The 26,702-nt window shown below is 34.1% G+C and overlaps 1 protein-coding gene across 1 annotated transcript in view; it reads left to right on the top strand.

Annotated features, from left to right (window-relative positions):
* The window catches only part of LOC129231631 (protein quiver-like), a 59,299-nt gene extending 33,426 nt beyond the window's left edge, over window positions 1-25,873 (top strand). The window contains exons 2-4 of the mRNA XM_054865995.1: window positions 10,689-10,736; window positions 12,353-12,499; window positions 25,325-25,873. Coding sequence (XP_054721970.1) covers window positions 10,689-10,736; window positions 12,353-12,499; window positions 25,325-25,536 — 407 coding nt within the window. The 3' untranslated portion in view covers window positions 25,537-25,873. The remainder of the gene's footprint in view (window positions 1-10,688; window positions 10,737-12,352; window positions 12,500-25,324) is intronic.
* Window positions 25,874-26,702: the final 829 nt, after the last annotated feature.

The following is a 26,702-nucleotide window of genomic DNA, read 5'->3' as shown; positions in this document are numbered from 1 at the left end:
ATTCATATTGGTCACCAATTACCAATCACAGAACAGTATTTTGCAGGGCGAAGCTATTTCATAATTATCAGTGGTTTGCTATAAATTCAGAGTTAAATGATAGTACATTTTGAAGATTTTCGAGTTAGTTAAATTTTAAGCTCCAGTTTTGAGGGAAATGAATTTTGAAAGTATACATGTTTTAGTCACTTTTCTAGTGACTAAACTGATATGCAGTATGAATTTTTATATAACTTTAGTCGAAGTTGTCAAAAATTTAAAATAAACAAAAGAAAGCTACCTAGGGAGCTTTGACCCAACGTAGGGAGACTTGACCCAAAGAAAAATTTGATGTTTCTGTTTAATTTGATGTTTTCAAAGAATTTTTATTGAAAATATTGTGATTTAGGCCTAATGATTTGATTCTATTCAAGCAATAACTCTAATATTGTAAATATGAAGGACAGTTTTTTTTCACTTAATGAATGACTGAAATATATTACATTTTGGTCTAATAAATTGTTTTATGTAACAAAAAACTAAAATACTAAAAATCATTCACTAATAATCCCTTCATCGCCATGTTGGATTTGACTACATTATAGTTGGTGTTACAAAGAACAACTTAAAGAAATAAAGGAATGATCTTACAGCTAAATACTCACTAATTGTCAATGTAATGAGTAAATTAAAGTTTGAAAATAGTAGTATACACTTACCTTTAAACATAATATGTTGTAGAATTATTTAACAAAATAATTGAAAACTTATAACATGAGATCACAAAAATAGTTGAACTCCGACGATGACTATATATATCCTTACCGGACACTTACAATAACGCACGTTAAATGGGTTTACTGATCGCAGATTCTCAATGTTGTTCTGTTTAGTGATATTTAAGAAAGCGGAATTGCCCGCTGATAGTCATTACTCAGCATTTCCCTATATACAAAACGAAAAATATGATCAAAACATCTGCACAGGATTTAATTCACGTGAATTGCACTTCACCACAAACAGGACTAGTTCCTGGGGTACGCGATTTGAAAGCAGATTTAAAGGGGCGGTAACTTTTACTGGGGGGGGGGGAGTGCAGAGCTTACAAATGCCGCTTGGGATGGCAAAACAACTCCGAACGCCGCTTTGATCAAACTAGAACGTACAACACAATACCAAATAACTAAGTGAAAAGCAAAGGAGAAAAAAAAATCTTCCCTCAAATTCAACGTTAGGTGCTGTCCATATAAATGAGGTACTGAGAAGCAAAGGGATGCAAGTGGACATTTTCAAGTTTTGAGTAAAAGGCGCATAAAGATAGGTAGGCTTTCATTAAGTTTTTTTTTTTTCTAAATCATGCTGTACAGCAGCACCTAGCAGTTCTACAAGTACTGTCTCTTGCCCAAAGACAGAGGAGAAGTTTCCATACTACTGGTAATCTCCATTTTTTAAATTTTGCCACTGACATCCTTTTGCTTCTCACTGCCTCAAATGTAAAAAATTTAAGTTAGTTTGACCCTCCCCCCTCTTTTTGTCACAAAGTGTCACACTTCACCCTCCCCCCTCCACTTTTTTTGTTACATGTTACGTAGTTTTTCATAAGCATATTGTTTTAAAAAATTGTGTGATGTCAAACCTCCTGTTATCTCCTCCCTCCCCCTTGTTGCGAACCCACAATTTCATGATCCCCTTTCCAATTACCTCAAAGATTGACATCATTTCTGTACCTCAGAGCCAGAAGAACGTAAACCCAAAAACTGCGATTTTCTGTTTATTGGTGCATTGTATGTAGAAACCTATCCCAGATCGAGCCGTGTGAACGCAATTCTTTAAAAAAAGAATTTTCAATTTTTAGCAGGGTTAAAAGAGTACTTCGTAATGTGACTTGCGTTCCTCTGGCTCTGAGGCACAGATTTGTGAATGGCACCTTAACTACAGTCAATCTAAATATTGAATGGATGTAAATGAGCCTCAATCGCTGGTTCAATCAGCGTTTATTCCGAGGTAAGTTTTGGATACATGGCTATGTGGGACTTTTACAAACACAATAGCCGATAAATCGTCGCCTCAGAGCAACACTATGGCATCTAATCCCAGGAATAACACTAAGATAGCCTATTCTTGCTCTGGGTGCGACGAAATGTACCAACACAAAAGTCTCAAATTGTGAAACACAATCGTAACAGGCAAAAAATCACCAAACCTGGTTCATTTTGGCTACCCCGGACAAGACAGCACGAAAAGAAATAGAACTGTCTTTGTTTACTCCCGGATCAATTGTAACTTATATGCACATATAATTTTTCCAAAGACAATACATATCCTAAGGAGTACATAAAAAAAACCACTGAATAACGACAACTGCTTTATATAGTCAAAGTCGATATCTTCAGAATAGTCTCAATCACTGAATAATAAGAAAAACTTGAAATTATAATAAATTGCTTTGAACTGCTTAAAAATATTGGGAGTATTTCCGTCGGAAAATCTTCCGCTAAATATTTTTCAGAAAGTTACGGATTTTAATCAACGCTTCTTATGCGAAGAAAACTTAATCGTAGAGTAATGGCTAAATATTCAAGCTCTGTATTATGTAAAAACTTTATATTTTCTGTTATAAAATCTTTCAAACAGAAGACTTTAATATCCGACACGTCGTTCGGAAGCATTTAGGTTTAATATTAAATGTTCTCTCTCTCTTTGTCAGTAGAAACAATCTCTTTTTTTTTCCCCAACGGGAAATGTTTCTAGTTTGATTAAATAAAACGTTTGTTGAAATTTCGCTTAATTTGCATTTGTGTGAATGTTTGTCAAACTTACAACTTTGAGATGAAGCTTGTTAAAATTGCGAATAAAAAGTTGCATGGCTTATAAAATTTAACCCAAAGAGAGTACACGTGTTCAGGGAAACTTGAAGCCAGTTTCTCTATTTTAAACTGTCCCACAAGTATTTTAATAGTTTCACTGCATTGGTATTAAATGAAAAAACGCTCCTAAAGTGCTGTAAACTTACCCAACATTTGAAAAAAACATTTTTTATATCCATTTAAAATGAATTCCAGACTGGTTCAAATCTATTCTGCCATTCAAGATTACTCTGAGTCACGTCAGAAATGGCACGCAAAATAAAAAAAATTAACGAAAGTAGTGCATCTTTACCCAAGTCAAATAACATTTCAAAATGTTAGAAACTCATCCTTTATAAGTCACAATGTCATAAGATTTCAAGCCTTTATACCGTAAAATGGTTCAACTAAGGGCCATTTTTCAATGATTTCAATGAAAATTCTAAGAACATCTTTGATTTAGAAATTTTAGAACTTTTGCAATGGTAGCTATACATCTCGTTTTTGAAATAAAATGTTTAAAAAAAATTAAGTTACATAGAAAAGGGAGGGAATTTTTTTTTCCCGTAGCCCATAGTTGTACCCCTACGGGTTACATCTATAAGCCGTCTCATTTTAATCTAGAAAACACAATGAAAATTTGATCTGACGTATAATTGTCTGAGGATACAAGTTGTCCTCTGCTTGAAGCTGCATAAAGAAATTTTTATTCCATCTTTTACCCCTTTTTTACTTCCTTTTAAAAAAATGAAGTATTGTATTCGCAAAAAAAGTTTCACTCAAAAATCGACCTTAATTTTCATTTTGCTCACCCCCGAATGAATGTTGAGTTTTTTTTTTTTCGACTCGACCACACGTGGGTAAGTGCCTAAGAACGTATAGACACGCGAAATATCCATTTTGACGATTCCCGAGTTAGTTACAACGAGTTTTCTCGTGACGTCTGTATGTACGTATGTATGTATGTGCGTATGTGCGGATGTCCGTATGTATGTCGCATAATTCAAGAACAGTATATCCTAGAAAGTTGAAATTTGGTACGTAGACTCTTAGTGGGGTCTAGTTATGCACAATTTTGCAGCAATGTGTGGTAGCAACCTCTAAATTTTATTTAATTTTTATTTTTAAGATATGTGAATTTTTTTTTCATCCAAAGGAACAAAATGACAGGGTGCCTCATGAAAAAATAACATCTTTAAAAATAAGACGCACCCTAATACATACACATACCTATACACGCACACATTTCCACACACTCATGCCTCGACACAAACACACACGCCTACACACACACACACTCGTGATTGCGAAAAACATCATTTGAATTTAAAAAGCCACAATTGAAATTAATTTATCTTTTTTCTTTTTTTTTTGCCTACGGAAAAATTTGCAAAAGGTTTTATATAATAAGGCATAGTAAAATCATTTACTTGGAGAAGGAGATACACCAATTTTACAATAAATGACGTGTATCTGACCTCCACATTAAAAAGAAATAATAAAAACATAATAGTAATAACAATTATAATTGTTGAAAATACAAGTTTAAATATTATATTTACTGCTGGAAAACGCTTTACAGCAATAAGTAATTGATTAAAATCCTTTGCATGGCAGTGAAAAATACCGAATTTCATAGGTTTCCTTTAGCATTTTGCTCACAACCTGTGACAAATTAGTTTTGGACTTGGTGTTTGTAACTTTTTTATATTTGATGACACTCACAATCAAAAACAATTTCAGAATCCTATAAATTACTTTTATCAAACTTTCCTGTAAAATTTTATGCAATTGTATAGACTTTTCCCTATGAATTTTATTATTTCTTCTTTAATTTTCATCCGTTGAACCTTTATTTTTAATGTGTAGTGTATATTTTGCTACTAGAATAAATATTGAGACTAAATCAAATATCAATATGTAAAAACAAAGCCTAAGCTTTAATTTTTATATGTATGTCTCATAACTTATTTTTAATTAAAAACTGATATTTAATTAAAATTATACAATTGTATCGACGATAATAATGCAAGGATGAACAATGTTTTTTTTTTTTTTTTTGAAGCGTCCCCAAAACATACTACGTTCAAAGCTAAAGTCGTGTAAGTCGTAATGGACTTGACGTATTTGAAGCATTCAGAGCTAAAATAGATCAAGATCTACCAAAGCTAAAAACTTATTATCAGGGGATATTTTTAAATAAAAATTGACTACAATTAAATTACACAGCGAAAAGTTCCGTCCAAAGTCTTTCTCACTGAGAAAGATTGAATGCATACAACGAATAGGAAAGTTGTGATCAATTCTATCAATACGTCCTTTTTTAGAGATTCTTACAAACCGTCACAACTCTGCTGTTTTTTTTTTTTTTTTTCATTCCAAATGAACCGTCTCTTAAAGAAAAACTTTTTCGTAGTCACAACACTGCTTGTATGTAGAGCAATAAAACAAACTACATACCTCCTTTAACGATTTATTTCATTCTTCCTTGTGTTAAAAGTACTTTTTATTTATTACTTTTTAAATGATTAATACCAAATCCGTTCACCTACAGCTGGCACATATTTACTCCAATTTAATGTCATTTCCCGATCATTGGCAATTTTAATGTGATTCAATTGTTTACTCTCTAAATATCACCAACAGTGACCAAATTGAAACAAAATTTTTAAAAAAAGAAAAAAAAAATCGCCAAATTCGTCGCCAAGTTGGCGACAAAACTTGGTGACCAAAAAACTGGCGATATATCGCTAAGTGTCTGACAAATTATAGCCCAACTTGAGTTTACATCGAAATTAACAATGATTTCCCTCCAAAAAGGAGCAAAAGATCCCCCTTAGGAACATCCGAATGCAACCAAAAGAGAAGGTGCACAACTAGACCCTACTAGGAGTCTATGTGCCAAATTTAAACTTTCTAGGACATACCGGTTTTTGAGTTATGTGAGATACATACACACATATATACGTACATACGGACGTCACGAGAAAATTCGTTGTAATTAACTCAGGGGTTGTCAAAATGGATATTTTGGGTGTCTGTACATTCCCAGGCATACATCCACGTGTGATTGGGTCGAAAAAAAAACTCAACATTCATTCGGGGATGAGAAAAATGGAAATTAAGGCCGATTTTTGAGTGAAATTTTTTTCGCGAATACAATACTTCCTTTTTTGTTAAAGGAAGTAAAAATAGTCTTAATCGGACAGTAGCTATCTAAACATGCAATGTCAACTAACCAGAATTTGCGGCACGGAAGAAACAGTTTCAATTGTTAAAAGTTGCGTAAAACTAGTAAAGAGCAGTAGCTTGACTAGTTTCAGCAATAAAGTCGAAATTTAACGTATTCTTAACACAGAAGCACTATTCGTCACGTGTATTATTATTGAGCTTACCCTTAAGAGGCACAGGGCAGTAAAAACCCCAATTTTGAAAACAATAAGGTCGGTTCGGCTCTGAAATGAATGTTCATTATTCTTATTTTTTTTAAATAACCTATGACGAACTTCATGAATGTTTCTTTTTCCTGAATTAAGATGGTATGAGCTACATTACACTCATGAATGCACTTAAAAGGACGAAAAAGGTGCAGCATCAGCAACGTATGCACTGTTCCGGCTAAACTCTAGTGTAAGGAAGAATTCACTAAACCACAATTTTTCTGGTAAAACGAATCTTTGTTACTACGATCTTTTATTTACCATTTTAATGATGAATGAAAAATCAAAATTTATTTTTAAAAGTACGAAAATTGTGTATAACTCTAATAAGTACTCATATCTCTCGTGAGACAAATTTCCAAAAAAAAAATACTGCCGTTTAAATATTTTTCGTCGACTTGATTTTCTACGCTGTGCCGAAATGTCTTTTAACTTACGATATTTGAATAAAATCTGCTTCAAAATAGCTCCTGAAACTCTCATAAATATCGCCATTAAGTACTTTGGAGTAAAAATTGAATATGAGAAGTGAAAAAAAAAAAATATATATGTGTGACTATATATCACCAAACATTAAGATAACCCTATAAATTGATGGAAACGGCACGTATTGGATTTTTGCCAGAAATGAAGTGCTTTATCATTCATTGTTGAACTTGGGAAGAAGAAAGAATTTACTCTACACAGTCTATGAAAACTAGGATTTTCTCCGTGTTTTTTTTTTTTTTTTTTTTTTTTTTTGGAATTTCGATAAAATAAAATATATGAACTGCTCGCGATTTGAACCTATGTGTGAAGAACATGGTTCTTTGGAAATCATTATATAATACATCATATCTACTAAGGCATCCAAGTCCAAGCATTAATATTTGTGCAAGTTTGAAAATTCAGTTTTTGAGCTGTAAAGTTGTGCAATTTGAAAGCTGCACCACTTTATTTCCTCCGCATTTTAATTTTCAATGCCTGATGCCTTTTCAAAACTCGTCAGTTTTGGCAAGTATATTTTCCATAATTTTCAACTGTGATTTAAAAATAGTTCTTAAGTATAACATCAGGGCTGCATTTACAGGGCTCGTAATCAGGTAAACAGCAGTATCTACAGCAATGAGTTTTCAAGATGGTTGCAAAAGACATGTTTTTTATTCAATACTAACAGTAAGGAAATGTTAGAACTAGACGTTTTTTCGGGCATTTTCTTCAGCTAAAACCAAATAAGCAAGTATGCACAGTAAAGATAACGTAATATAGATGACAAAAATGAAAAAATTGCAGATACTACCCTTTACCCGCCCACGGCAGTACAGTGTAATCATAATGTCGTTGTTGCTAATGTCTTTTGGGCACAACTACAGTTATCTTCTGCACTCTTTATGCTTGTTGATCTTGTTGGGGGGAATAATTAAGACAATGTACTACAAATTAATTTAACTCATTAAGTTGTGCATTTGGCAGTATTCCTATTCCTATTCGGAGTCACAACCTACTGCAACTGTATTTATGTCGAGGACTGCATACTAAGTGCCTTGCCTCCATTATTTTATATACCGATAGATTGCAGCACCATCACCGGATCGAACAGTTAATGAGAATTTAGAACTAGTCCAGGAGCTAATAGCTACCTGGTGCTAGCACCCCCAGAGGTATCGTTTCACTTGGAGGACATTGAGACCACGAGCATATTTAACGTCGCCCAGTCCCCTTTAATGACGACGGTGGGTCTTCGACCATCGAGGTTCGAGCTCAGGACCCTCCGGCCCCGAATCCGACACTCTACCGATCGGGCTACCACGGCCCCATTTGGCAGTAAAACAACAAAACATAGCAGGAATGTGTGGCCATCTAAGCACATTTCTGGAGATCTCATCTTGCGAGAGTGTTTTCTCGTGACGTCTGTAGTTCTGACGTCACTGCGATTACGATGATGGAAAGCTCGGTACACCGCAGAACGCAAGTATCTTTCGTGCGTAGCCAGGAGTGCCCACTGGGGAAGGGGGAATCATGGTGGAGACCGGGGACTTAAAATTTTTAGGGGATATTTTGAGGAGTTTTTTTTTTCCTTTTTGGGGGGGGGGGGCACTCGCTCTTGGGTGGTTTTCAAAAGCAAAAGGGAGCGACTTCTGTGAGAGTGAGGCTCTCAAATGGAGAGAACTCTGATTTAGCTCCGATAGATAGCAGGACCCCTGCAACAGCAATCTAGGTAAAGCTCCGAAGGGGATGCGGGAAAGCTCGAGAAAATCTGAACCCATGGTATCTGCTAAGACGAACCAAAGGACTTTCGAACCCACGGATTCAACAAGCGCGTACTTTGCATGTACTCGGTGGTATTTAGCGGCATCGGATTCTGAACCCGTAACCCTCCGACTTCGAGCCCAACGTCCTGTGCACTAGGTTACCTACGACCTATATTATGTATTCTGGAGAAGAATTACAAAATATTCATAAAAATCATGTAATGCGTCTCATAATATAATGTAGAATAGTTTTGTCACCGTCATAAACGTATTACTAAGACAGCCTCTGTTACGGAACCGTCGAACATTCTATTCTCCAAAACAGTTTAGAAACTCATAAATATCACATATGTAACATCTCTATTATAGAGCAGTTTCAAAGCCGTCATCAACATATTAAATGTGATATTCTTTACTGTAGAACAGTTACAAAACCTTCATAGACATGATATTACGCGAGTTCAAACCTAATTGGTTCTAGTCTTTGCTACTTGACTCTTCATAGATTGCAGCTGTTCGCTGACTAACGTCAACTAACGACTTTGCGTCAAGTTTCAATAAATTAAATATGCAAATTGTGCTTCAAATTTCTTTTTATAGTTTACTAAGAGATATAATGCACTTAATACAATTTCTGCTTTTCTAACACCCTTTGTTTCCTTTGCCATACTGAAACATGTTTGTATGTTTTTTCTTCGTGGAGAAAACGGAGTACTTACCTGTATATTTATACTAATCTCCCCCCCCCTCCCCCGATGAACAAAAAACAAAAAGGGAGTATGTATGTGTGCGTGTACGTGTAACTATTCTTTGCTTCAATCAAGCTCTTTTTGACCTATTCTAAAACACCAATACAGTATACTCCTAAATGCAAAATTGTTGCATAAAATCGTTTTTCTTTCCCTCAACATTATAATTAATTAATTTATGACATCAATTTCGAATATTTTACTAAACCGGGATTTTTTTCCCTTGCATTTAGTGGTTCTTATCACGTTAAACTAAAATTGAATTAAGTGGATTTCACATCGGGAGCAACTACAATAAAGATTCCGACACTTATATTGACAACTACAGTGGACGCCAGTAAATTGAATCAGTGGTTGAGTGAATCAACCGGTTTAATGAATCAAATCCCCCCCCCCCCCCCCCCGTCAAAAACAGAACACAATCCAGTTTTATTGAATTAGCCGCTTTATGGAATCAAATCTGTTTTGAACAAACGTGATTCATGTAAGCGGCGGCTTTTGTAACAGCGTTGCATGGTTGTTGTTGTCTTGTTCTAGCTAGCTAGACTGACAATTTGGGGGGCACAGCTTCACTTTTCCAACAGGGTTGCACGGTCTACCTCGAAAATAAAAGTTGTCTCAAGTGACGCATGTTCAACGATCAGACTTGAATTTAAAAAAAAAAAAAATGTACAATTTACCGTCAATGTGTAAAAAAGAGCAATTTTATGACTCAAAATTTAAATTTGAACCTCTGATTTTTGTTTTGTTTCTTTAATTTTAAAAATTCAGTCATTATTAATGAGCGTAAACTTTACGTCTCACGGATTTTCTGCCGAAATTCTTCTTAAGGGAAGTCTCCCCACCCCCTCAGGGGAAACGAAAAACACCCTGTGCCTATGCATCAAAGGACCTCTGTGCCAAACTGAGAGGAAATTCGACGGGAACTGGATTTGTATATAAGGAACAAATACACACACACACATACGTTTATATATATATATATATATATATATATATATATATATATATATATATATATATATATATATATATATATATATATATATATATATTCTTCGACACATTACGCATTGACTTACATTAAGCACTAAGTGACAATTATTTTGTTACTATCGCTTTTAACATGATATCAGCATTTTAATTTGCTTGCAACTTAAACATGCAAAGACAAAGGTGAGACAACCCTCTCAAAAAAGTTAGGAATTCTATAAAAAGGAATTGATGCTTTCGAGATAGTTTTAAAAATAAACTGAAATATTTTTGAGTTGATTGTACATTTCCACTAAAATTTCATCAAGTATACACGATGTAGTTTTGGAATTGTAAAAGTACTGAGCGATGAAGCATTTCAGTGAGGAAGTGCACTGTGAACCCATATTTTTTGTACACTTTCCACAGTACTAAACACTGGTTTTTTAAAGCAATCTCTTTCTCTTACAGGGCTTTTGGCTCACTGTGTATTTGTAAATGCTGAAGAAGAATGTGTATGTAAGTATGAAATTGCTAGAAAATAGTATTTTTAAGCATATTGCAATCATCTCGGAACTTGTAAAATGCAAAATACCTAGCGAGTGAGCGTTGTATAAGAAAAAGAACAACACTTTATTGCTCAAAAAAGTTGAAAAAATAAACCGCATGCTAAAGTAAACGGTCGCATGATTTAAGCAATTATTTTAAAATCCCAGAAATTCTCGTGTTCATCCTCCTTTAAAGAATGCTAAATATGATAGTGAAATTTCTAATGAACGTGAATTGATCGCTTCAAGGGTAATGTTCGTTCAGGATAATTTTTTTTAGCCCGAAAGAAATCTTATTGACCTAAGATTGACGAAACAAGTATTTTTGGACAACTACTCATGATTCAGGTACATTGTTCACAGGTACACAGAAATATCAGAAATGCTACGATTATCTTAGACGTATTGATTTTATGCAGATGTTATGTCTTTTCCATATCTTTTTTTGTTGAACCGTTATAAGAGATGCAATGATTAAACTTACTCCTTAAATGTTGGGGACCCTGATGAGTGGGAAGTGTTTTTTTCTTTATCTTATTGATGATACATCAGTACTTACCATTATTATCCATAATATACCAAAGTTATTCATAGAAAATAGCATGTTCTGCAGGTCACGTGTCCTTGAAATTTAAATGTAGGTCTAATATTCATTTCGATATACTGTAACAATGTAGAGTCACTGATTTAACTTTCAAAATTCGAAGTAAAGTTTTAAGCTAAGATTTCTTGAAGTAAAAACTTTATTTTATGAATTTTCAAATTATGCTCAACTTTGCTTACAAAATCTCGCTATAAATATACGTCGACCCAATTGTATTTACGTATTTCCTACAAATTTTGGGAAATTAGTTGAAAAGTTAAGGGAATTTCGTTGTTAGGGTAGCATAGGTTCAGGATTCCAAGGAAATACAACTATTCTCTGTCGGCCGATTGTGAAACAATAACTAGGCCTTTAACATTTTATTTTTTTTAATTTTCCTTAAAACAAATATGTGTGATCAAACTTCTTCTAAAATGTCAAATAAATCTTTAAAATTCATTTCTTTTAAATAAATAGATATTTGTGGACACAAATCTTTCTTTGGCTTTAGTTAGTTATGCAATGATTTTAAATAGGGAAAACAACCTTGGGCTATAGTAAATCAAACGCAAGGGTAACGTTGACCCAAATAAAAGACAATTAAAAAGGGTAGTACCATTTTCGTAAAAAATAATAACTATTCAAATTATAAATTAAGGATAGTCTGGAAGTGTAAAACCTTTACCACAGTATAGAAATAGAAAAAGTGACAAAATTTTTGGGAAACGATAAAAAAAAAAGTTTAAAAATGTGGGCCAAAGTAGTCCGCATTCACGGTACTATCGCACCGTTTTCGTTTGTATTAGCGGTGACTGGCTGGACATCTCACACTTTTTACATTTTCTATGCATCTGTCTGAATGTATGCCATGAAAAGATTAATAAAGTGTTAAGATGATTTAAAACACGAATGAGCTTCTCATGGTTCTTTTTCGAAAATTCAATTATTATCACATTATGGCACTTTATCAATGCTCTAGATTTAAGACATTTATTTTATTTCAGTTTCAAGAATCTGGTGCTATGAGTGCAGCACGTTGACCGATCAAAGATGTAAAGATCCATTTAATGCGACTGCGCACCCGCAGAATCTCCCTCCGCTCAAAAGATGTGAAGGCTGTTGTGTAAAAATCGTAATGAACCAAGGAACTCGTAAGTATACTTCCATATAGTTCATAGAAGGAACAGTTGAGTGTAAAAAAAAATAAAAACCGGAAACTCACGTTATGGGGAATACCTTTGGAAATTCGCTTGCAATAGGAAACAAAATTTAACAATACAATTTAACCTCTTTAATAAATATAGAAACAAATGAAATACTTGAAATAGTAACGAAATAAATTAACAATAAAGGAGGAACAGAAGTTGCTCAGTTAAAAAAAGTTGCTAATTTTTAAATGCTCATTTTTTTTTCATTACAACATTAGATTATAGGGTAACGGCACCAGTAACAGACAGTCGTAAGTTCCGATTTAAATTATAAAAATTTTAAGCTAAAACTGATGTTGCTGTGGCCTATGAATACGGTGCAACCACCTAGTGTTATCAGAGTAAATTTTATGAGCCAGTTGGTATATTTACAAGGCAGTAGTGGAAGGTTATGAACAGCTACCACGAGGTCTGCCGGTGTTTCATGTTCATTTGAATTTAATAAGATTTTAGATCTAAAAATAAAGTACTTTTGCACATTTTGAAGAAAAAATGGGAATTCTGTCCATTTCTCATCCTTTCCTCATCCTATCTGTTGCTATGTATCATCAGAATTTTCGGTGTCTGTTACTGGGGGGTCGGCCCCTTTTTTGAAATCGAACAAATAAAAATAGAAATAACTAATTCAGGTGATCCAGAAGCAGACTAGCGTTAGATAAGATGTAGTTGCATAAGAGAAAAATAGTTTTGAAAGTCTAAGTACATTAAAAGGCTCAGAAAATTGAGTTAACCTGAGAGAGATGACTTAAGCATGTCTGTTGCTGGTGCCGTTGCCCTACACTCCATTAAAATTTAAGGCACAAAAATTACAGTAGAACGGAAAACAAATAAGCATTTCACGTTCAAGGATGGTGTTTCCAGTTAACTAAGACACAAGCAGCATGGCACAATGGAAGAACGAGAACAACACTATTTAAAATAAAAATGATGTATTACTAATTTAATAAAAGTACCCACAAAGTACTGATGTTGGCTGATATTTAATGGAAAGCGAGAATGCGTCATATTTGGTTTTAAACTAGATATAATTTCTGAGATGTTTTATGTCGCTGTGGCCGGGGGATTTCTGAAAACTGGCTGAGCACTGATGCAATTAGGGCAGTATGACATGGGGTACATTGGGACAAATGAATTTTTCCTGAAATTCAAATACTAAAAATGTAAAAAGTGAGCAATATTTCAGTTAACCTGTAGGGCACCTCCTTTGAGACTTGTCACTGCAACATTTAAACTTGTAGGGAAGCGGTAGCCCTTTTTATTTTTGTTATAGTTATGCTTTTTTTTATTTTGAGGTATAAATTATTATTCAATAATCAATATCAATGCATTAATGAAAGAGGAAATTCTTTTTAAAACGAGTGCGAGGTACAGTGAAACCTCCCTTAACGGACACTCCCGAATAACGGACACCTCTAATTTAACGGACATTTTTGCAAGTCCCAGTCCCTCAATATAGACCATTCCATGTAATTCACCCTGAATAACGGACACTCCGAATAACGGACAGTTATTTCACAAAAAATTTCCCTTGCGATCGTAGCACTTCCGGTTTTTTTTCTTTTCACAGAATATCTTAGTAACTGCTTGCCTTACAAAACTTTTCATCTTCCACAACTGATATCCCCCCCCCCGTCATTCCCTTATCACTGTTTCTTGGAATTAAAAGGGTGTTAATAGGCAGAGGCAGCGATTGGGGCTTAAAAGTTGAGGGCATAAAAAAAAAGAACTATAAGACATGGTACTTTTTGCAGGCAGCAAAAAATGAAAAAGAAAAAAAAAGTCATAATTTTGTTACGGCTAGTTTTGAGAGTATTGAAGCTGATAAGTGAAAACTGATGTCAGTCTTAACAATTAACGAACGTTTTTCATAAGATTTCAATGAATTTTGTACACAATAACTATTTAAAAGTTAAGATAAAAAAGAGGAAACTGGGCGCTTTTTCTAACTGGGGCTCTCGGGAGATGCAATTGAGCAGACCGGCGCCGGTAATAGTCGTCTTTATAGCGCCGAAGTTTCGTTGGGTTGTTTAATTTTTAGACATGAAAAAGATTTGCCCATATTCAAGGTCATATTGCCAACTAACAGATTAATTACACTTGACGTAAAATGTAGTAAACCTTTCACAATTGTTTCGATTGTGCTCTACAAAGGGAACAACAGCCCATGTTGAAAAAGGTAAATTAAGTAGTTCCTCCTAATAGCGGACACCTCCCAATAACGGACAAAACTTCTAGTCCCTTGACTGTCCGCTATTCGGAGGTTTCACTGCAGTATCTTCAAGTGATGGCATTGGAGCCCCGATGGAAAGTCATTGTAACCTCCCAAAAGCTTCCCTATTCGGGAAATTTTATCCGACTCCTCGGCCAAAATTATTATCATACTTGGTTTATTTTGATTTCTTCTAAAGGTTAGTCTGTAAGATTTTGGGTTATTTTCTATATGAGACTTTTTTTTATGCGGTCCCTATTAGGGTTTCCAGTCCCGCGGGATCTCGGATCCCGCGAGACTGACCTTATTCTGTAAAAAAATAAATTTTAATGTCAAGCAGAAAGATGGTGCATTTTGAGAAGACTGTTTTTGTTGCTTGAAACAGTAGTTTTCTTGAATTCCGTTCATCAATTGTAGAGCACAGGAAAGTCAGATCCAAAATAGCAATTATCGTTTGGAACGCAAAAGCGTTCCCTAAAAAAATTCCAATGCATCTTAACAAAGCATCGCTCGTATGGGACGGGAAAGGATTTTTGCTCAAAAAATAATGCGTTGATGAAGACGCGTGTTGTGGCTCCTTTTTCTAATGTGATATGTTCTTTATTTTTTTCTGAAGCGTAATTTTCTGAATTTTAAATTTTAGAGCTGGTTTTCCAAAAATTTTATACTTTTTACGCATTTTCTCAACTACTGAACGAATGAAAACGGAAACCTCGAGTGAGAATACCAATTCACCCTCAGAAAAATATACTCTATTTTTATAGTTCTTCTTAAATGGTAAATTCACCGCATATCACACAATGCAAAGTTTTTCTTGCTATTTTTGCAGAAATACGAGGAAAGTGAATCAAACTTCAGATCATGCTTCTGAAAATAGTTGTTTTATGACCGGCAAAAGTTGAAAAACATTTGCATGCAAAAAAAAAAATTGCGGGATTCGAAATCCCGCGGGATTTTGCTCTCAATCCCGCTAAATATCATGCGGGATTTGGGATCGGGATTTCGGGATTGGAAACCCTATTCCCTATCCACCGTATAAAAAAAATTAACTGTGTTGCGAAAACAACTTTTTAAAGCTACTCGTGAAGTTTCGAACATTTTTTTTTCATGCGGTCCCTATCCACCACATAAAAACAGGTTTGGGTGTACTTAAAAATTCTGCTTTTGGATGAAAAGCAGGACGACGTCCTATTATACCTCCATAATTCTCCACTAGAATATAAACAGTTTGGAATAATTCAAAGTAAGCACATTTTAAACAATCAAGATTTAAAATTAATTTAATCATGGAATTGATTCTAATGAGGTTTTATTTAAACTGTATTTTCAGCGGCATTTACGTACATCTAACGGGTTAGCCCATTTATCTGTTGATACTATTTATTATTACTAATGAAAATTTCTTATGAGTTGTAATTCATCTAGATGCATTATTTTGAGTTTTTGTGTTTCCAAGCATGTTATAACACTTTGAAATTACCAAACCCTGTGTCTTGTGGAGATTAAAAACAGCGAAGGAATATATTATAATTTTTTGAAGACCTTCGATATTTTTCTACGTTAAAAGTAAAGTTTTAATTATTGTTTACGCCATATCATTTACAATTTTTTATCCTTTAATGATTTATTTATGTTACTTTATTATTTTCAATGCATCAAGCGTTATTTTAAAAATAATTTTTTAGCTCACATGTGCTTTATCATATACTAGCAGTACCGGACGGCGATGCAGGTGCTAAGAAGTTAAAGGAAGTCCGTTGAACAAAAAAAAATCCACGCCCCAGCCCCCTTCTGATGTGAAATGATCACTCTTCTTCAACTAAAATGCGTACACACCTTTTCAAAAGACCTATTAAAGTCTCTTTGGAGTTGAAAAATATTCGCCAAACCGCATAAAAATATTAACAGTAGCTTTAAAACTCAAAAAAATTTTTCAACTACATAGTTCATCGCTTAACGCAGCAAGCAACCACGCTACTGTAACCCTGTCCTTTAGCGAGTGAAGCGTCCCCCCCCCTGCAATTTAAAATGTTTCGCCAAATAAACAATGCTATTATAAAAACGTTATAAAGAACAATCACAATTGAATAATACGACAAATCACATTATTTACTTAGATAAGTAATTATCTATAAGTAACAAAAACAAAAGTTGTAGAAAGAAGGAAAACAAAACCGAATAGAAAAATCCTACAAAATCAAATTATGTACCTGAACATCGAAAAAAAAAACGCATTCAAAAATCTGTTCGCTGATCACAACAGCGTAGCATGGGCATGGTTCCTCGCAGCTATCGACACTGTCGGCTATCTCTCTTTCGGAGAGTTAACTTACCCCGCCATCTATTAGGATTTCATAGAACTAAACAATAAATTAAACATTGAATTTGCAATTACAAATATTTCGGTCACTCTGATCAAAAAAAAAATAGCCTATAGCCTTCCTCAATAAATGGAGCATTCAACACAAAAAGAATTTTTCAATTCGAAACAGTAGTTCCTGAGATTAGCGCGTTCAAACAAACAAACTCTACAGCTCTATATTATTAGTATAGATTATAACAATTTTTATGTCTTCTTGTTTAAAAACTGCTTTTAAATGCTTTGTGTGCTATGCATATCTCAATCAGTATTTAATAGAAAAATATATTGTCATATTATAACTAATTTTTATGAGCGTTTTTCAATGTCCCACTGTATCCCATGCCTTATCTCACTGCGCCTCACATGGGAAGTTTCCTCGGTGACAGGAACAAGGACCCTCGGGGAGTGATGCGCCTCACATGGGGCAACTTGAGAGCCTTCAAAAAAGGAATACGAGGGAAAATTCTGAAAAAACGAGCTGATGTGTGCATCACATGACTTCCTTTTACTCCAATTTAATGTCATTTACCCATTACTGGCAATTTTAATGTGATTCAATAGTTTAATCTCTAAATATCACCAACAGTGGCCAAATTAAAATCAGATTAAAAAAAAAAATCCGCCAAATTTCTCACCAAGTTGGCGACAAAACTTGGCGACCGAAAGACTGGCGATATATGGGCAAGTGTCCGCCAAATTATAACACCACTTGTTTCACATCGAAATTAACAATGATTTCCCCCAAAAAAGAGGCAAAAGACCCCTTTTGGAACATTCGAATGCAACCAAAAGGGGAGGTGCACAACTAGATCTCACTAGGAGTCTACGTACCAAATTTCAACTTTCTAGGACGTACCGTTCTTGAGTTATGCGACATACATACGCACATACGCACATACATACGTACGTACATGCAGACGTCACGAGAAAACTCGTTGTAATTAACTCGGGAATCGTCAAAATAGATATTTCGCGTGTCTATACGTTCTTAGGCACTTATCCACGTGTGGTCGAGTCGAAAAAAAAACTCAACATTCATTCGTTGGTGAGTAAAATATAAATTAAGGTCGATTTTTTAGTGCAAATTTTTTCGCTAATACAATACTTCCTTTTTTACTTCCTTTTACAACGAGCTGATGTGTGCATCACATGACTTCCTTTTACTCCAATTTAAAGATAATGGTGCCTCGGAGTGAGCAAAAAAAACACTTTAAATACTTTCATTCAAAGTCTGTTGCGAACCGAAGCAAAGAAAACGTTTTATACAGAGAAATTTTCCCAATATTGGCAGTTTTAATGTGATTCAATGGTTAACTCTCTAAATATGGCCAAACTGAAACCAGATTTTTTTAAAAAAAACTGCCAAATTCGTCGCCAAGTTGGCGACCAAAAGCTTGGTGATATATTGCCAAGTGTTTGCCAAATTATAGCACCGCTTGAGTTTACATTGAAATTAAAAATGTTTTCCCCCCAAAAAGGTGTAAAAGGCCCCCTTTGGAACATCCGAATGCAACCAAAAGAGAAGGTGCACAACTAGACCAGACTTGGAGTCTATGTGCCAAATTTCAACTTTCTAGGACATACCATTCTTGAGTTATGCAAGATACATACACACATACGCACATACATACGTACATACGGACGTCACGAGAAAACGCGTTGTAATTAACTCGGGGATCGTCAAAATGTTTTCTTCAGGTGTCTATACGGTTCTTAGGCATGTATCCACGTGTGGTAGCGGTTGAAAAAAAAAATCAATATTCATTCGGGGGCGAGCAAAATGGAAATTAAGGCCGATTTTTGAGTAAAATTTTTTTCGCGAATACAATACTTCCTTTTTTGTAAAAGGAAGTAAAAAAGGAAGTATTGTATTCGCGGAAAAATTTTCACTCAAAAATCGACCTTAATTTCCATTTTACTCACCCCCGAATGAATATTGAGTTTTTTTTCGACTCGACCACACGTGGATAAGTGCCTAAGAACGTATAGACACGCGAAATATCCATAATGACGATTCCCGAGTTAATTACAACGAATTTTCTCGTGACGTCTGTATGTACGTATGTATGTATCTGCGTATATGCGGATGTGCGTATGTATGTCGCATTACTCAAGAACGGTAAGTCCTAGAAAGTTGAAATTTGGTACGTTGACTCCTAGTGGGGTCGAGTTGTGCACCTCCCCTTTTGGTTGCATTCGGGAGTTTCTAAAGGGGTCTTTTGCCCCTTTTTGGGGGGGGGGATCATTGTTAATTTCGATGTAAACTCAAGTGGTGTTATAATATGGCAGACACTTGGCGATATATCGCCAGTCTTTTGGTCGCCAAGTTTTGTCGCCAACTTGGTGACAAATTTTACGATTTTTTTTTTTAAATCTGTTTTAATTTAGCCACTGTTGGTGATATTTAGAGAGTAAACTATTGAATCACATTAAAATTGCCAGTAATGGGGAAATGACATTAAATTGGAGTAAAAGTAAGTCATGTGATGCACACGTCAGCTCGTTGTAAAAGGAAGTCAAAATAACGGTGATAGCTAAATAGTTTTATAACCCTGTTCTGCAATTAGCATTTCTTCAGAGCTAAAATTAAAGACGTTATAACAAAAGATATGAAAACTCTCCCACTGTTTCCCTCTCCCACACATGCATTAATGCATTTCCACAAACTATTTCTAATTTTTAAAAAGTTGCACTTTTAACCATGTGTGTGGGATTTCAATTAATACCACACTGTGAAGTTGTTTTCGGTTTTACCAATCTACGCAATGCTAGGAAAGAGAAATACATAATTCAAATAATTAGGACTCATTTTAAAGGAATAAATTGACATCACTAAAATGCGTAAATTGTATCTAGAATTAACTGAGTTACTCAGAATTAATTTACTCAACTGTAAGCTCATTAAACAGCTTATAACGAATATTCAAGTTTATTGTCTAAGAGTTGTTTTGCTGGTAAGATTATATTTCTGTAACTTAATCAACTTGAGACTGAATTCTATTTAATCGAATGTTTCCTTGAATTTTTGACGGATATGTCTGTATGTTAGTTAAGAAATTCAAATGAGTAATTACTTTAATAAACTCATTAATACTCTTCAAAGATAAATCAATTATAGAAGCAAAAGTATTTAATGACACATGCGAAACTTAGATTTCGATTTGACTGTTGTAGCATGACGTTCAATATACTCGTATTTGTATGTCGTTTTATCGAAACAGTTTAGAATGAGATGTATAAATTTTGTATCGCTTTTATGTAAACATCCAACCATTGAGATGAGATAAAATGGAGGGAATGAAGACTTTCATTCATGAAACCAAGACTTCCAAGTCACGTGATAGATTTTAAAGCAAAGCATTGGAAGAAATCAGATTTCTTTCGCTTGTTTCACGCAAAACGTGCCAACCATTTGTCGTTGTTGAGTCGCCTGACTTGGGGTCTTTGGGTCAGCTTTTGCTAAGACAATGATTGGACTTGCTTTCTCCATTTCAATTCCTGCTCTAAGGTTCAAACTTTGCCTCCAACGCAAAACTTAACGAAACATAACAAAAAGATAACAAATTTCCTTATATTGAATCATTTCATTAGAGTTGAAAAGCTTACTAGAAAATTATTCGTAAATTTCATTCAAATTTTTTCTCAGTTAGCAACGGGTTTTTGATTGTTTATGAATAATTAAATTCCTTAAAGAGTGTTAGAAAACTGAAGCACTAAAGACATAACATTTTTTTTTTGTTTTTTTTTTTTTTTTTGCAGATTTTCAGCATTAACGTAAGACTAAATTCGTTTACATTACAAAAAAAACAACCTGCAGTTGCATTTTCACTCCGAAAGCTCAAGCTGTAGAAAATAATGCAGAAAAGAATCACGCTTAGATAAAAATTTGGTGATAAAGTTAAGCAAAAAAGATGCATTGCAAATACGGTCGATCAACCTCGCATTTCTTGACGGAAGAAACTTATTAGACCGTGATTCCCGATTTCACTTTTTTAGTGTATTATAGCTATAGAAATTTTGTTGCTCCATTTTTTTAAATTTAAGTGTAATTCAAGATGTTTACGGAAGTATTTTTCCTTGTATAGCTGTTTGAAGTCTTATTACATGTTTCGAGATTAAACATTAGCTATTATTAACATTCATCTAATTGATATTTAAACATTTTTAAAAATTAATTCAACTAGACGCTTGCTTGAAGCTTTTCACCCAGTCAATTCCAGATATTTCCCAAATAGCAATACCGAAACCAATCAACCTCATTTTTGTATCGGGTTAGCCAGATAAAGAAACATAATAAATTTTACGCACAAGATATTTTTAATAAGATGCACCCATATGAAATATGTGCTACTATTCAGATTTTAAACGGGTATTTCTACGGGTAACTGACTGACAGTATTTAAACAAAATACCTACGTATTTTTTAATATTGAACGCAAAATATGTGTTGCGCAAACGATCTTTTGCCCAGAAATATTGTATTTTTTCAACTAAATTTAATGGTGTAATTGAATTCCCGAAATATATTTTGGATTTTTTTTAAAAATATTTATTAAAAACAAGGTAACTGACTGACATTTTCAAAAAGAAGTATGTCAATCAGTTACCATGCTTTTAACGCTTTTTTTTTTCATCGTCCAGAATGTATTTTGAGAGCTATCATTGAGTTCAGCATAAGAAATACAATATTAAATGGGAAAACATTTTTATACAAAAATATTTTTATGAAGGAACACATCAATATCAAATATGGTAATGGCACCAGTAACAGACAAGGGTCCAGTAACACATTCATAAGTTTGAATTTAAATACTGTCAACTCCCGCTACAACGCGATTCGACTTAAGCGAAACGGTTACAACGCAGTTTTTTCACCAGTAAATAATGTTAGACCTAACGCGAATTCCTCGCCGGCAACACGAAAATTTTCAGAAGGGATTCGCGGTGTGAAAGTATCGGCTTTTTTATTGGCTACGAAAAATATTTTTTCGTGAAAGGACTTTCATGCTTTTAGCAACACTGGCAGCAGGAATTTCCACAGCGTACTAGTCTGAACATAGCCTTGTTTGTGTAGACAAATAACTACCCCGCATTTACCATATTTTTTTTCATTCTAAATGCGAAAGGTGATGAAATATAATGATACCTAAAAGCAGTGTTCCATCTAAACTTTGTGAAGACTTTGTGAAAGAGAAAGTTTCTGACAAAGAAAAGCTAAAGGTTCTCGATTCTTGAATAACTAAAAAATGCATCGAAGGTGCACAATTAGGTGTGAGTGAATTACTGGATCTACTGCACAGTATTATTATAGTGCATGATTTTATTATGACTACATACTGTACGTACCGTACTGGTTTATTTTATGTTTCCCTTTCCCGCTGATCACTGATTTTGTGCATCGTAACAGTATTTTATGTTGATTAAAATATTTTTTTAAATACAAATCAAAATTCAGTTCTTTATGTGAGAAACGGTAATGTATAATTGAGGAATGGTTTAAAACAGTTTGAAGTGGTGTTAATAAGTGTCTAAAATAATTTGGTATGTTTATAAAATATTTTACATATACCTATTTCCACAACGCGAAATTTCGACTTACGCAAGGAGTCTTGGAACGCATCCCTCGCGTAAGTCGGGATTCGACTGTAATAAGAATTTTAGGCGTGTAAAACTGATGTTGCTGTGGCTCATGAATACGGTGAAGCCATCTAGTGTTTTTAGAGTAAAGTTTATGAGCCAGTTGCTATTTTCAAGGCAGTGGTGAAAAGTTATGAACAACTGCCACGAGGTCAATTCTTGTTTCATGTTTATTTAAACTTAATAGGGCTTTAGTTCTAAAAATGGAGAACTTTTGCACATTTTGAAGAGAAAAAGGGAATTTTGGCCATTACTCATCCTTTCCTCATCCTATCTGTTACTGGGTATCATCAGATTTTTCGGTGTCTGTTACTAGGGGTCGGACCTTTTCTCAAAATTGAGCAAAGAAAAATAGAATTAACTAAACCAAAGGATCCAGAAGTAGCCAAACGTTAGATGAGGTGTAGTTGCATGAGAGAAAAATAGTTTTAAAAGTCTAAATGCATTAAAAGGCTCGGAAGACTGAGTTAACCTGAGACCTTAAGCATATCTGTTACTGGTGCCGTTACCCTACATTGGTTTCATTCCGAAAATATTTTTAGGAAGGTACACTGTTCTAACCAGGGGTTCCAGACGAGTGAATATATTCCCTCTAAGGTGAAAGCATGGTGCCCAAGGGTGCCATGCTGGCCAGGAAATACAGCAGAGGAGCCAAAACAGCTTGCAATCGCAGAAAGACTCGCTGCGCATGCGCTTTTGCCTTAGACATACATTCAACCACTTCAATATGGCAGACAAATGATGGTTGCATCTATGTGTCTTTCACATTGAATGAAGTACACTATTGGATTAAAACACAACTTTTCTAGGATTAATTATCCAAAATTACAAGTAAGTACAGCTTTTGATCACTTCGTAGTTTTTAGGGCTTTCAAACATTGTTAAAAGTGTTTAAAAGCGCATTTCTTGCTTTTCAGTTGCCGTTACTTTCGTTTAGTTTCAGTTTACCGTTACTGTCGTGAAATTTCCATCATTCAAAACACTACTAAAAATGTCTATCATTATTTTCTTGAGTACTCGATAAGCAACATTTAATCACCAAAATAACCGGCAATAAGATTATCAATAATCAACGAGTGAGAACTGGAATAAAAATGATTCTTGTGCTTCGGTAGATTATAACAGAATAAATAGCAAGTGAAAAAATAAACAGGGAAAAAGTTTTCTCTCCGTCTGGATTTTTTTTTTTTTTTCATTCAAGTGTTTGAATCATTTCCTGTGAGCGGTTAATGTCTCGATAGCGTTAGAAATTTCTTTTGGTTTTTAAACTGTCGAAAAACTTCATGTGCATTTTATTTTTTTACTCTTCATTAACGTTTATGAAACAATTTTGTTTTTCCGTAACTGTAATATCCCAAAATATTTTTGGCTCTTCATGTAAATAATTCATAAGTACCTCTATACTTCATTTACGGTATGGGTCATCTTTTAGTAAATGTATAATTTCTCACATTATTTAAATAATTACTCGTCTTTAAATTATAACATATTTGTGACAGATCTTTGATACCAAGTAAAGGGGTAGATATTTATTATTTTATTAATTTTTAACATTACTTTGTAAAAAAAAAAAAAAACTCATCAGCGCAAAAACGCAACATTTTTTCACAAGTTTTCAACGGCCCCAGAGTTATTAATATTATTATTATTTATTTTATGAATTTTTAAGAAAACGATAAAGATTTCACTGGTCCGCAAAGTTTTTCTTTTGCTTTTACCGGGCCCGTGGGTCAAAAGAGGTTGAGAAACATTGAGTTAGATCACGATCAGATGAATTAAAGCAATGAGCACTTCTTAACTATGTTGAAAACTCTGAAATAGGATCAAATGCTGTAATTACAAGTTTTAATCATTTCCAGTACTTAGTTTAATGTGGAAAATGTCCAAAACGTAGAATATCATGAATCAAAACAAAGCTACAGTAGGCTCTCTGTTTAACGACGCTCTATTTAACAACTTTCTCTATTTAAAGACGGCTTTTCACGGTCCCAGATGGTCCACTATAGTGTTAAAAGCATTCCATTTAAGGACGCTTTCTACTTAAGGGCGATTTTTTGTGGTCCCTTGAAAGTCGTTAAACAGAGAGCCAAGTATATTTAAAAAAAAAAAAACGCAACTGTATTCAAAAACGCAGACAATATGGGGGAGAGGGAGGAGGATCTACAGTAAGGATGAAATTTCTCTCTCCGAAGGTTCTTTTTTTTTCACTCCGGCTGCCTATTTTTTAAAAGGTGCCTGTTTTTCATCATATTTAGAGGGGCCATTTCGGCTCCGTATTAGGTGTCGCTGGTGAACAAGCGTTTCTCCCCTGAAAGGTGCCGACTGCATCCTGTAGTTTTAACAGTGTATAATCCCAAATCAATTGCATAGATTTCATACAGAAAAGGAAGAGATGCAACAACTGAAATGCCTATTATTACACCCATATTAAATACATTAGTTTTATTCAGAAAATATTTTCGTGAAAGGATCTAACCCATATCAATTTTTATTGCATATTGCTTCATTTAAAAGAATGTCTCAATCCAATTTCATGACAAGAACAAAATTTCTTTTTCAGAAACCGAAGTAGTTCGACGAACATGTACCTCCAACCTTCAAATCAACCTTTTCCTGGTCGACCACGTGTGCATGCTTGAATCGGAAGGCAAGGGTCTTATGTGTTTCTGCGAAAGTGACGCCTGTAACTCTTCAAACCTAGTTCAAATTTCTTTGCAACTTCTTTGTGGTGCCTTTCTACTCCTCCATCTCAACGCATCCTTTAAGTCTTAGACACCCTCTTCTGTTTCGAGTTTGAAGAAATTGATGCATTGCTAAAATGTAAGGGACGCTCTTTACTGGTCCAAAGTCGGAATCTTTAAGTAAAAGGATCACTGTGTGTAGCTTTGTAGCAAAAGCTCGTTAAAAAAAAAAAACAACTACGTATCAGCAAAGAAATTATTTTTCACGACGATACATTTAGGCTGTGATTCTTACTGTAAAAATGTTTTGTAGTGTGCGAGTATGATTATTATGAATCGTATTAGCGCAGGGAGCTTGTATGACCAAAAGTTATGATTTTTCTATCAGCATAACTTTCGAGAAGGAATAGTCTAAAAGCAATTGCAAAGTTCAAAACAAATTTAATATTTTTGAATAAAGAAATTATTAGATTTATATAAACAAAATTTTTAAAGTTTAATGATTATGAAAAAGCACGTCTTGTGGCAGTCCATATATATTTCTGTAGCTAAAACAGAGAAATAGCTGCTTTATAAGTGTGTAAAAAAGAAATTCAAATTCATGCTAATGTAATTTTTTTATATTTATTTCAGTTTGTCTCAAGAAAATGAAGTTCGGTGCTGTGTTCTTACAAATTTAATCCGTAAATTTATCAGTTTCATATTTTGTGTAAGCTGTGTTTTTAAAAAAAAAATTAACACGAAAGATAAAATAAAGAAAGCGGAACGCTATCTCAACCACCTTTTTTCAAATTAAATATCTAAAAATTCGAAAAAGCAACGTATTTATAATGCGTGCCCTTACTTAAAAGTTTAGAAAAAAAGAGAGATTTTCAGAAACTTTTAAGCCAAACTAAACTCAGATTCCAACTGAGGCATTTTATTTAATTTTTTGGCTAATAAGAAGAAAGATAAAATGTACATTTACGCTTCCCTATTTTATATAAATATTTCAAAGCAATGTATTTGAAAATGAAAAATATATTGCTCTACAGATCAAGAAGAAATATAAGTATCATTCAAAAGAAAATACTTTAAAACTGATTTTCAATTACCCAGCTCAGTTCCGTTTCAGTATTATTTTTACTAGTTTTAGAAAATACCTGAATTAAAAAATCTGTGCTCAAGTGCTCTCAAGCGCGCAGTGCAGTCTAGTATACTATATTCAAATGTTATTTTTGTCGAACAATGAAGTGACGAAAATGTTAATGAACGTAT

This window comes from Uloborus diversus, chromosome 10, assembly GCF_026930045.1.
Source record: "Uloborus diversus isolate 005 chromosome 10, Udiv.v.3.1, whole genome shotgun sequence".
Classification (NCBI taxonomy): Eukaryota; Metazoa; Arthropoda; class Arachnida; order Araneae; family Uloboridae; genus Uloborus; species Uloborus diversus.
This window is presented reverse-complemented; position numbering and strand designations above follow the sequence as displayed.